This window comes from Apis dorsata, unplaced genomic scaffold (genome assembly GCF_000469605.1).
Source record: "Apis dorsata unplaced genomic scaffold, Apis dorsata 1.3 scaffold_293, whole genome shotgun sequence".
Taxonomy (NCBI): domain Eukaryota; kingdom Metazoa; phylum Arthropoda; class Insecta; order Hymenoptera; family Apidae; genus Apis; species Apis dorsata.
This window is the reverse complement of record NW_006263568.1, coordinates 919,881-932,513: the sequence shown is the minus strand read 5'-3', so window position 1 is coordinate 932,513 and position 12,633 is coordinate 919,881. Positions and strand designations below refer to the sequence as shown.

At 29.6% G+C, this 12,633-nt stretch overlaps 1 protein-coding gene across 1 annotated transcript in view; it reads right to left on the bottom strand.

Moving 5' to 3' along the window:
- Nucleotides 1–5: 5 nt before the first annotated feature.
- LOC102679831 (dynein heavy chain 7, axonemal-like) overlaps nucleotides 6–12,633 on the bottom strand; it is a gene marked incomplete at its 3' end in the record, with an annotated part of 20,750 nt that continues 8,122 nt past the window's right edge. The window contains 31 exon segments of the mRNA XM_031511152.1: nucleotides 6–191; nucleotides 330–614; nucleotides 2,275–2,426; nucleotides 2,514–2,748; nucleotides 2,874–2,894; nucleotides 3,112–3,120; nucleotides 3,446–3,656; nucleotides 3,745–4,342; nucleotides 4,546–4,734; nucleotides 4,815–4,995; nucleotides 5,074–5,444; nucleotides 5,584–5,810; nucleotides 5,927–6,118; nucleotides 6,235–6,522; nucleotides 6,670–6,915; nucleotides 6,992–7,164; nucleotides 7,263–7,637; nucleotides 7,726–7,914; nucleotides 8,171–8,390; nucleotides 8,460–8,689; nucleotides 8,766–9,011; nucleotides 9,215–9,524; nucleotides 9,802–9,983; nucleotides 10,056–10,265; nucleotides 10,393–10,540; nucleotides 10,632–10,829; nucleotides 10,914–11,365; nucleotides 11,448–11,669; nucleotides 11,814–11,945; nucleotides 12,051–12,220; nucleotides 12,331–12,633. The exon segment at nucleotides 12,331–12,633 is cut by the window's right edge and continues 2 nt beyond it. Coding sequence (XP_031367012.1) covers nucleotides 6–191; nucleotides 330–614; nucleotides 2,275–2,426; nucleotides 2,514–2,748; nucleotides 2,874–2,894; nucleotides 3,112–3,120; nucleotides 3,446–3,656; nucleotides 3,745–4,342; nucleotides 4,546–4,734; nucleotides 4,815–4,995; nucleotides 5,074–5,444; nucleotides 5,584–5,810; nucleotides 5,927–6,118; nucleotides 6,235–6,522; nucleotides 6,670–6,915; nucleotides 6,992–7,164; nucleotides 7,263–7,637; nucleotides 7,726–7,914; nucleotides 8,171–8,390; nucleotides 8,460–8,689; nucleotides 8,766–9,011; nucleotides 9,215–9,524; nucleotides 9,802–9,983; nucleotides 10,056–10,265; nucleotides 10,393–10,540; nucleotides 10,632–10,829; nucleotides 10,914–11,365; nucleotides 11,448–11,669; nucleotides 11,814–11,945; nucleotides 12,051–12,220; nucleotides 12,331–12,633 — 7,151 coding nt within the window.

Below are 12,633 nucleotides of genomic sequence, written 5' to 3'. Positions count from 1 at the left end.
CAAAGTAGCGCGACTCCTCTCAAAATCCAATGTTCTGATGATTTTAATGTAGGTAAAGATACAGCGATAACAAAATTTGTTGAATGTCCGGTAGTGGATAAAACTCCTCGTCTTTCAGAAGTTTTATATACAGGACACGAATATATTGCTCTTTCTTTTATATCTTCTTTTTTTATAGGTATAAACCACATCTAGAACGACAATAAATTATAAAACGTGAAATAATAATAAAAATAATAAAAAATGAACAAATGAAGAATATAAGATATATTAAAAATATATATATATATATATATTATAAAATATTTATATATTATATAAATACGTACAGGAAGCATAGGTTCATAAAGTACTTTTGGAAAACTTTCATCTAAAATCATTTCTTCTTTATTAAATCTAGCGCCATCTAAAAATAATCCGTATATGTATACTCCATCATCAGGAGGAACTGTGGGTGCTTTTTCATATTTTAATACATAATAATCAAAAACCAAAAGATCTATAGGAATTTGATATTTTCTAGCATAATTTTGTCTACTTCCTGTTAGAAATGCTTGAGTAAAAAAGAATCCTGACATCCAAAAAACAACCGGTGGTCCTTTTTCATACCATTCCTACAATAAATTTTATATATATGTATATAATTTATATTTTTAAAATTGATAATTAAAACTATTAAAAATTATTAAAATAATTCAAATTTTTTGTAATAATTTGTAATTAATTATATTAGAATCTATTCCATTGATTACAATTTCATTCAATTTCTCAAATTTAATATTCTAATTTCATGAATGATTATTATTTAACTTTTTAAATTTTCTAAATACATTTTTTAATACATATTATTTTGAATAAGAAGAGACAAATAATAAGATATGTAAATGAAATTTCAATATTCATGAAAATTATACGTATATACATTGATAAAAAGTTATCGATGTAAAAATATAAATGTATGCGAATATAAATAAATTTTTGCGTGCATATATCTCATTTTTACTTTATAACATATTATAAATATAACATTTGTTCGCATTCGCAATATTATAGTGCATTTAAGTGCATATATACATGTATTAAATGCTTTTTCGACTGAGATGTGTGCGTATGAAAAAAGCTAGTGCTGACTGTTAATTATATTTTTTAAAGATAAGTGAAGTGTATAAGCAATTACATGTGCAGTACGCGTGTCTATAAGAAAGCAGAGTTTCTCATAGCAGATAATCGTGTCCGATGGTCAGAGCATTATGCGTAATTACAAAGAAACTATTGTCGTATCCAGCGGTCAGCTAGCGATATGTTCACCATAAAAATCTTCACCGATGAAACTCGTGCCCTTAGAAAACCTCTTTCTAGTTCAATTGGGAGGATTTCAGTTTCTCGGTGGAACACAATAATAACCAATAACATCGGTTAGTGCCTGACTCGCAATACCCCTAAGTTAAAAAGGATTAGACTCGAACTAGAATGATGTTGCCGTTGGGTCAGCCATATCTAAAGTATGTCACCCTTGGGATCGGGTTCCGCTTGAGACAGGCTGAAATGTGTCAAAAAGAATTATAAGTGTCGATTAAATTCTCAAAAACGACAGTCTTCTCAGATAACGTCAACTTTTATTTAGACTTAATAGAAGTCTGCGAGCGATAATAATAGAAAGGAATTTCTATGAAGAATTTCTCCGAATAAGCTTTATAAATCTCGCGAGTAATAAATGCTGCTAAATCATGAACAACATTTATAAATATTTTAATATTAATTGTTAAATATTACAGAGAAATGAATGTAATAATACATCATGTATAAATACAATTAATTCTGAAAAAATAAGAATAATTAAATAAAATGCAAAAACATGAACATATATTTAACATGCATTTATTAATATGATGATTGCATGTACGTATATATTGTTTGTTTTGGTATTTTAATATCTCATGATTTACACTTATTATTTTTTCTCTTGTTGAAATAAGCATTCAAATATTTCGAATTGCAGATTTTATATTTTTGAATAAAATAATATTTTTTCTGATATTTTTTTCTTAATAAGATATATTTCTTAATAAGATAATTCTTTTATCAATAATAAGTAAGATATTCAAAATGTTCGAGCGACACTTTATGTAAATATATATATATATATACTTAAAAGAATTATTGTTTCTAATATTCTTCTAATACATTTTAATAATTGAAATCGATAGAATGGATTCTAATTTAGATAATTAATCACTAATTATAATAATAAATTTAGAAAACATAATATCTTACTTCAAGAAAAATTATGCGATTTAATAAATCAAGTACGTAACTACCAAGTGGTTTTAAGGATGGATATGAATATTGTTTCCACAAACAAGGTATTTTGTTAGTTAAAATTGCGTCATAAACATCTTCTAATTCAAATGACATGATGACAAGACCTATATATACATATAAATAAATGAGAATATGAAATATTTTGGCTAAAAATATAATATACATGGAAATTTTGACAAAATCACAGAAACCTTTTATTGCTTTTATGATATTTTCTAAGCTCATTCTCATATAGCCAAGAAGTTTATTAAATCTTCCCATTTCTTGTACTAATACAGTATTCATACTTTGTCTATAAGACATTGGATATCTTCTGAGAGCTGCTGCAAGATTAAAATCTTCCGGTAATTTTTTTAAAATATCATTCGCCATTCTAAGTACTATTTCATTATTAATGTCTTCTCCTGTTCCAGTTTTAATTCTTTCCTAAAGAGATAAAAAGTAGTATAAAATTCAATTGAATTTTACTTTCATTATGATTCAAATATTTTTATATCCAGAAATATTATCATAAATTTTTTGTAATATGTATCTGGTATGAATTTACTAACCTGTTCTAATTGCCAGAGATCCTAATGTAGCAAAGATACAAGGAAATAAAATATTTATAAAATAATTAATATTTATAAATACTTTATTATAAAAATTTATAAAAATATATAAAAATAATTTATATTTATTTATAAAAAATAAATATTTATAAAAATAATAGAAAATTATAAAAATCTTAAATATAAGTATAATTTTTGCGTAATTTATTTGTACTTATTGTATAATAATAATACATACCAAACGATCCTGAATAAGATTGCCATATACAAATTATAATATTAAATTATCAATATAACTAATGAATAAACTTTACATTTATGCAAAATTTAAATATACAGAAATCTACATAATGCACATGATATACAAAAAAAAAAAAAATATAAAAAGAAATTAAAAATATTCAAATGTGCATTTGAAAAAGAAGGAAAATCTCTATTTAAATTTTATTTTTTTAATTATATTCATAAAAATTTTACTACTTTGCATAAACATTTTTAATGTGATTAATGAATTCTGTGTAAGTATAAAAAGATATAAAATAAGGACATATCAAAATGAATTAATAAATTACCTGAGTTAATAGAAGTGACGAAAATAAAAGATCTGTTTCTTGTTGCTCTTTAATAATATCCGCATTTTCGTTCATACCAAAGACACTTGGTGGGGTGATTAAGGGTAAATTCTTTGTGTATTCCAAAAAAGCTTCATATTCTCTTACAAGTGGACAATAATAAATCGTTGAAGTATCATCGAAATAATAACGTTTATCAGTAAGCAGCTTCCTAGAAAGTCAATAAAATCATGTTATATAGAAAATTATTTTATTTTATTTATTCGAATGTAAATAAAAATATAAAAATATGAAATTACTCGCAATAAAATTTCGTCAAAATAGTAATTAAAGTTCTGCGGTCCCAACTATCTGTTACTCTTCCACCATAGTTACATTCTCCGGTCAAATACTTGAGTGCATCGAATCTCACATCCGGGAATTCATCGAGAAAAAGATGTAATTGTAAAACGCTAATTCGAAGATCGGTCTCATTGAATTCGTACGTAATATTCCAACCAATTGGACCAAAATTTCTTCTCTCTTGAATCACAGCATGGAAGAAACACAAGGAGTAAAGAAGTTTTTTGAAATATTCGGTTTGTATGCAAGATTCGAAAAAGTCTGGATCGCTGATTGGATCACTCAAGTACGATCTAATAATATTAGCCCTTAGACCTTTAGGTGGTTCGTTAGTCATTTTTATACTGCTTTCCAAAACCAAGGAGGGGAAATGTTCCGACGGATAACTCGTCAACCACAAACGAAATTCTGGATGGATCGTATCTGGCATAAAGCCTTCACAAATTTTTTCCAAAGTTGCCATCCAACTAATTGCCAAATGACAGTTTTGCAAAACGATCCAATTACCAACAATAACAGCTGATTGAATCATTTCTTCGGCAATTGGTCCTTGTCCTATCGAATATTCATTAAATTTATTTTTAATTATTCCTTCCTTTTCTTCTTTTTTTTCTTTTATTTGTTCATATATATCCCTATATATCCCTATATATCCCTTATTTTTTTTTATTTTTTTCACCTATATATCCTTTTTTTCAAACTTTCTCAAAAATATTTAATTGTTGATTAAAAAATTTCATTGGAAATTTGGCAATTACCTTGACCAAGAGAAATGTAAAAAAGACGACTCACGCCGAAACCTTGTTCATTTGCAAACGAGAGTAATAATTGCGCTGGATCTGTACCAGGTGTTAATATGAATATCAATGGAATGCAGCTGTTCGAATCAGCATAAGATGAGGCCAAATCGAATGGTGGCGGTATAATAAATTGTTCGCCAAGTTCATCTGAAAATTAATGTTATAACATGTAAATATAACATATTAATTTCAAGTATACAAGAGATAATTAAATTAAATATCAATACCTGCTACAAAATTTTGCACTGCGGGAATGATCTTATCAGGACGAATGCATCTTAATATCAACAATCTTTTAAATAGATTCACATCGTGAAATGGGTAAGGGATATCTGCATTTTGCGGTTCTCTAGAATCGAATAATTCTTTCCACTCTTTAGTATATTTGGTAAATGTTACTCGAATACCCTAAAGAATTAATAATTGAAAATTAAATTTTTGTAAATAATATTTTTTTTTTAAGTTGAATATCATTCACAGACTAACCACAAAATTTTCGACATCATCAAGATTGCATAATTCATTCCATTGTTTAGTCGGTAGCCATGTTGTTGGATTTATATGTGGGTTTTCGATAGCGAGTCCACCCGATAGTAAAAATCCCCAATGTGCTCGAGAAATTTGTCCTCGTTGTTCTAGCAAATTGATCGTCAATAAGAAAGAAAACAATAGCTTATCTTTCTCGAATAAAGATCTACAAACATTTGCGTAAAGAGAATATGTGAAATATTTTGTAAGATCTCTTAGTCGAGTTTCAACACTATCCGCTGGTTCTGTATGATCAATAGCCAATTCGAATAAATTTACGAACCATGATAATGAATATTGATACATTGGATCGATACTTATTAACATAGCTGAAACAAAATTTAATTTTTTTTAACAATTTATTTTTTTTTTTGTTTTTTTTTTATCAATTAATCAAATAATGAAAATGATAAATATACAGATTTGTATGATCAAAAGAAAAAAATAATATAATATCAAACTTATTACCAGTGGTAAAAAATAATACGGTTGAATATATTGCGATAGGTGTATATTCCAATCTGGCTTTGTCGATTGACTTTTCTGTCTGTTCAGCTACCGTTTGTTTTATTTGAATTTCGTCGCTTAAATTTTTAGACGATGTTAAAATATTTATCGCTTCTTCATCCTCTAATATATTACCTTCAGCTGCTGATAATACTTCCAAAATTTTGTCTTCTGTTTCTTTTAATAATCTAATTTGCAACAATAATAAAAAAAAAGAAAGAATAAGAATTGATAAAGAATATATAGAAACAGAAGCCTTAAATAGTATTTTAAATGTATATTTAAAATATTAAAGTTAACGTACTTCTTGTTCGCGGCTCCTTGCACAATCAAAATATTTTTTTCCGATTCCAAATCTGGTCTTTCCTTTGCTACAACAATACCCAATAATTGATCTTCTAATCCTGTTGGTGTTATCATGAAATTCAATAGCGTTACTTTAACTGCTATTTCTGGTAGATAATGTGGATTTCTTAATCTCGTAGTGATATAGAATCTAAAAATAAAACAAATTAATAATAATGATTATTATTGTTATAATAAATAATCTATTGTTATATAAATAATCATATACTTTAATACTATTGTATCAAAATTATTATACAAAAATACCTAAAGTTATCATTGTATTCAATAATCGCATCACCAAATTTTATACAGATCGCACCAGCTTGTTTAAACGTTTCCTTAAGTAAAATCGGTTCAAGTATAGCATCCAATTCTTCGCCAATATGCTCTAACAGTACTGGCTGTCCAAATTGCAATGCATTTTCCAACGCTCGTCCATAATCAGCTTGAGTTAATCGAATGATATTCAAATTATTCTCTTTTTCCATATTTTTTATCCATCTATTGGCTTGACCTTGAGGATCTATTATCAATGGCCATCTTCTTGAATTTCTAAATATCAAACGCAAATTTTTCAGTAGTATTTAATTACATAAATATAAAAAAAATTATTGAAGAGATAAAAAAAAATAGGAGAATATATATTTTCTGATCTGTATAAGAAGATTTGGAAAACGAAAAAACGCAAGTATATTTTACTTAATAATAATGCCATTATCGATGGAAAATGCATCGTTTGGAAGTCCAAAAATATTCCAAGATCTAATTAAAGCTGGATCTCCAAGTATATCACGTAGCTGAAAATCTGAAGTGCAAATCACTTGTAAATTGGTACATCGTTCTACCCATAGAACAATTTGTTGAATTCGAAAAGGCATTGTGAAAGGGCCCAAATATGCAATCACACCAGAAGCAATTATAATATCACCCATTAATCGATGATATCTATGAGATAATAAACTTGTAATAACTCATTTAGCTCGAAATATATATGTATGCATGTATTGTACACGAATTTTACCTTTCTCCCAAAGCTATTGCAGTTTCATACCAACGCGTGTATTCTCCGCCTAATCCTCCAATTAAATCTTCCGCACGTTTTAATTTTGTTTCGCAATCCGCTACTTTTTCGGACATTTCTTGAAAAGCTATTCTCCTTTCTTCCAAAAGATTTTCCAATATTTTTAATTTTTCCTATACAAAATGTTTCGTTTTATATATAAAATATATAAAATTATATATAAAATATTTCATAATTGAAAACTATCACACATTTGTGAGAATTTGCATACCTGTACTTGTCGAAGTTGTTTTTGTTTCGCTTCCAAAGTTTCCATAGCTTTGTCGTAAACGCTCTGCGCCTGTGCCAGAGCTTTCCTCTTGGGAGCAACCATTTTCGTCACTATATCGTATTCCGACATTGCAAACACCCATCGACACAATCCCTCGCATGCCGTAGATACTTTCTTTATTTTTTCAGGATCGAAATCCGGATTGGTCAAATATTGTTTCCGGATTCTTTCAATCACGTGATCGGGGATATTATCCTTGTCAAAATTGAGCAACGAATCGAGAAATCTTGCATCGCTCAACATTCTCAGAGACGATCTCCAATAATCGTCGATATATGTACCGTCAGGTTGTTGAACTCGTTCTGGTTTGATTTGCTATGCAATGTGAGGAAATAAAGAAAAGGGGGAAAAAAGGGAATGATCGATCTGTACGCAACGTTAGTGAACACAATAAGTTATCAACCTTGAGGACACAGACACTTTCGAGGATTAATCTCACTCCTCCCGGTGGTTTCTTCATTGCTCTTACTATAGCAATATCGGCTGTTGTCAAAGTATCCAAAGCACTTTGTGCACGTCTTAGAATCGGCAATGCTTGAGCCAAATCGGCATCACATTCAGCTTTAATTGCGGCCGCTTCATTTGCGTAAACCTAAAAACATAGATTTAAGCAATGTTATCTATTGATCTATACTTTATCAAGTATAAATGTTTTTTTAAATAGATTTTAATTTTTACTATATTATACTATATATTATGATAATTATTTGCTACAAGTAAAATACAGTTATCAATACTTTACCAATAAAAAATACAAGCGAAACAATAACTCTATAACAATAATTCAAAAATTACAATTTTATGAAATATATCATTGTCACAGTTAAATATAGAATGTATTTACTGACCGCGGCTGCAGCTTCGTCAATTTTTACAATTTTCTCAAATTCTTCAACATCGTGACTTTCTTTTTCAACCTCGAGCAACATCCTTTCAACGTCTTGAGTGGCGGTTATTAATTGCGGTTGTAATAACTTAAGCATATCTTGCATCATTACGACTTGTTTTTGCGTATCGTCTAATTGTTCTAAACCACGTTCGTATCGATTTTTCGCGTTTATTATTTCCCTGTTGTATTGCAAAATTTAAAAAAAAAAAACAATTCGAACCGATTATTTATTCAATAATATTACTTACTCTCGTTTTTTGGTTAACAAATCTTTAAATGTATTTATCATTTCAAGATACGAAGTTGGAGTGACATAAACATTTCTGTCTAACCGATTTAAGAATTCTGTGCTCAAATTTTCGGTGGAAACATGAAAATATTGGCACATGTCGATACCGGCGTTTCTTTCATTATCCGTAAGTTCTATCGCTGATAAAAATCTAGTTGCAACTGCTAGCAGTGCATCTGGCGGCCATGGCTGTTATTATAATTACCACTACCATTATCATCATCGTTATTCTCATTATTATTATTATTATTGTATGAAAAAATACCTGAAGCCAATCAATGGTACAACAATTCACTAGTGCCGGAAATTTTCTGATCCTATTGCGGAAATTAGTTCCTATAGGAGACATTACTATTACGATGTGAAGTTGATCACGTGTTATCTGAACAAAAAGATTGAACAGAGCCACCGCGCTTCCATCCGTTTGTAGTGCTCGATCCCGCTGTCTATCTATTTGCTTCATTTGTTCGTATATTTCTGCTAGTTCATCGATGTTAAATATATTTGGTATCTAAACGTAATTAGAATATTAAATTCAAAGCATAAGAATCAAAATATTGTTCAATTTTTTTTTATCAATAAATTTCATTGTTATATTATTATTATTATAATAATTATAATTATTTTTTTCGTTTTAATGTTAGAATTTGCATTGTCAAAATTTTTCTTCAATTCTATAAAATCTATTTACCATCTGATGATCATTTAATTTACCTCTCCAGAATTAAGCAAATTACTCATATCTTCGAGGAAACTTTCCTCTTTAATTTGGGTGTCGGAAAAGAGAAAGGTAGAGTGAAGATCAGTGGCAGTGGCGCGTCTTAAAATTGCTTTTACATCCTCGTGCCATGCGGCCATTCCGTATTGTTGAGTGACTTCAACTTGGAAAACCTCATAATCGCATATATGTGAAGCTAACCTAGTTAACGATTGTCTTCCTGTACCTCCAACTCCGACAAGAAGTCCGTGACTTCGTGGTTGTTTGATAATACGACAAATTCGTGACAAATGTTCGATGGCATATCTAGAAGTCAGCGTATTCGAAAAGATTTTTAATTAAGATTTAAATTTAATTTTTAACCTTTACCAACCTTTTAAATTATACGTACGTATGGATACGTACGTGTGTCCATTTGAAAAGAAAATTCTTTTCGAATTGTTCTCGAAAGTATTTTTACATTTAATTGAATGTTTAGAATGATTAAAATTGTCAAACTTATGGATAAATGGATGACGAGAACAATTTTCAAAAGTTTTATCCTCAAATATATTCGTCCAAATCACAAGTACGATACACTTACCGAAATAAGACTAAATTCATCGGCTTTCTCGACACCGTATTATATTCAGACAAATAATTTTCTACTACTTCTCGTAACTCTTCAAGATTCTTAACTTCTTGATAAAGTCGTATCTCCGCTTTCGTGTCCGCGAAGTCGCAACATATTAAATTCCGAAGTTCTAAGTCGGTGATTAATTCAGGCTTGATTTAAAAAAAGAAATATGCAATAAACAATGTTGTATAATGATATTAAAAAAGATTAAAAAGACTTACTTTGTCGCGTGAAGTAATAAGATCTTCAAACAAGTCATCCATATCCATGAACATTCGGTTTGTTAGAGTAACGCGTATTTGCCTCACAAGCCAAGAAATATCGAATTGATCTATTAAACGATCTCCAAACACTCGAAGTATCTCATGAACCCAAAGTCTCCTCATGCAGAATATAGTTGGTGTAGTTTCTGGGACTGACAATAGCACGCCCTACAATATTCAAATTAATTATTATTAGTATATATGAAATAGATCAAAATAAAAAAAATAATAAAAACAAAAATTATACAAAAATACTATTGTGACAGCAGAAAAACAGTTTTAAAATTAAAGGAACCTGTATCACTTTGGAGAAATCACGAAGATTGAAGACATAATGACATTTGGCTGGAGTTGGTAAAAGATTAGCCAGACTTTCCTTATACATATCTAACGTACCCAAAACAACTTCTTCCATACATGGATCAAAATCCTTGCTGAATCCTCTAAAAAAAAAAAAAGTTAACTTTGTTTATGAAAGAAAAGAAACAAAGATTTATATAATAATAGAGAAAAAAAAGAAAATTTATAACTTACCTTGTTTCAAGATGCCAAAGAAAGATTTTACTAAATATCGTAAACATTACTTCGTCTTCAAACTCTGATATTCCTAAAACGACCATGTGCCTTTTAAATCGAGGTGTAACATCTTTTCCACCACGATACGGTCGATCCATGGCACACATTAACTGTACATCGATCAGTTTTATCATAGTCCTTTCTTTTCTATCGAACCTGCAACAATTCGAAATTGTATTACATTATATTATGTGTATATATATATCAATTAACAAATAGAATCTAAAGAAATTTTTTCACCATTCTCCGTGATCTAGCCATTGTCGTAACAACTCGATTGGAGGTTGCGCTCCATAAATTTCTTTCAATGGCATTGAAAGATCATCAACAAAAATGATCCATTTTTTGCCTATCGGTGCCCCGTAAACACCTTTTCGTCGTCTATCTAATTTTCCCATAATTGTGTCTTGAGTCTGATTCGCCGTAGTTTGCGCGGAAAAATTTATGATCAACGGTTTATTGTCCTGAGGATTATTTTTCTTCAATAGAAAATCGATTACATAAACTGATTTTCCTGTTCCGGTTGGACCCACGAGCAACACAGGTTTTTTATTCCCTACTAATAGACGAAACAAAGTTATATATCGTATCGTCTCGACAGTAGGCACTATTATTTGGTTCACAGGTATGTCTCGAGGGATTGGTGGAGTGTCGATCAAATCGTCGGACCATAGTTTCCATTTTCCTTTGCCCTAATCATATCGTTACGTGAAGATAAAAAAAAAATTGTTTTAATTATTTCGATATCGTATATATTGATTAAACATAACTTACCTCTTTGATAAATCTATAATCAAAGATCAGACCATGTCGTGGCATAAGAAATATATATGGCTTTAAAGGTGGATCTATCGGGACTTTCAACTTATAACTTTCTATCAAATCAGGAGGAAAAGTTTTTTCGAGAAAACCACGGAAGAGATTGCTAAAGCTTTCTCTTGATTTTGTGTGCAAGTTACCTCCCAAACCCCATATACACGAAAAGAAAAATGAACCCTGAAAAATGTTCATAAATTTGTATTTTGATTTACATTAGAATAAATAAAAGAATTATATTTTATATTCCTTATTATAATCTTATTTATTATTATATTCTTCTATTTGAAGGTTAAAATATACATATATGCATAACAATCTAACCTCGATTTGCGCTCGAAGATCCAATTCATCGATATTCTTGGCAATTTTTTCATCGTAATATTCTTCGATAAAACAATCCATCAGATAGGTCAATGAACGTACAAGATTTGTATCCTGCATAGGACACATTATCTATAAAATTGTAAAATTATACTTGATCAATCTTGCGAGTTTCACTTACACGTGCAATAAATAAACTGAAAAAAAAAAAAAATGGAAAGTTTTAAAAATACGAACTTCGGCAATACCCTGATGTAACCAATAAAATATGGGATCGCAAAATCTTCGAAATAATGACTCGTATATAAAGTTTCTTAACCATGCACTTATAACAGCAGGAAGAGTATTTATCCAAGATTTAAGCAAAGGATCCCAGCCAAGATCATTTGGTTCCATATAGATCATGCCTAAATTCGAACAAGGAAAAATTCAAACATTAAATATTCTTATAATATTCATTGGAATAGAGAATAACAGGGGATAATAATTAAAATAATAATAATAATGAAAAACACACCGCAACGAGAAACTGTTGCCGGTGAGGCATGTTCTAAATCCATCGTCTCGAACACTAAATTGGTGTATGGTGCTAATTGGATAATTTCTCCGCTCATTAGACAAAGCTTTTTGTTGTCATCCAATACGGTATTCATACTTTCTATCCATACCGCGTCTATTGGACCGTCAAATATCAACCATTTGCGATTTGGAGTGGTCGATGTTGCGAAAGCACGATAACTAATTGCCAAAACACCATCAGTCCATTCGTAAGACACAGGATCGAATTGACCGTACAACTGACCCAACGTAATTGCCTTGG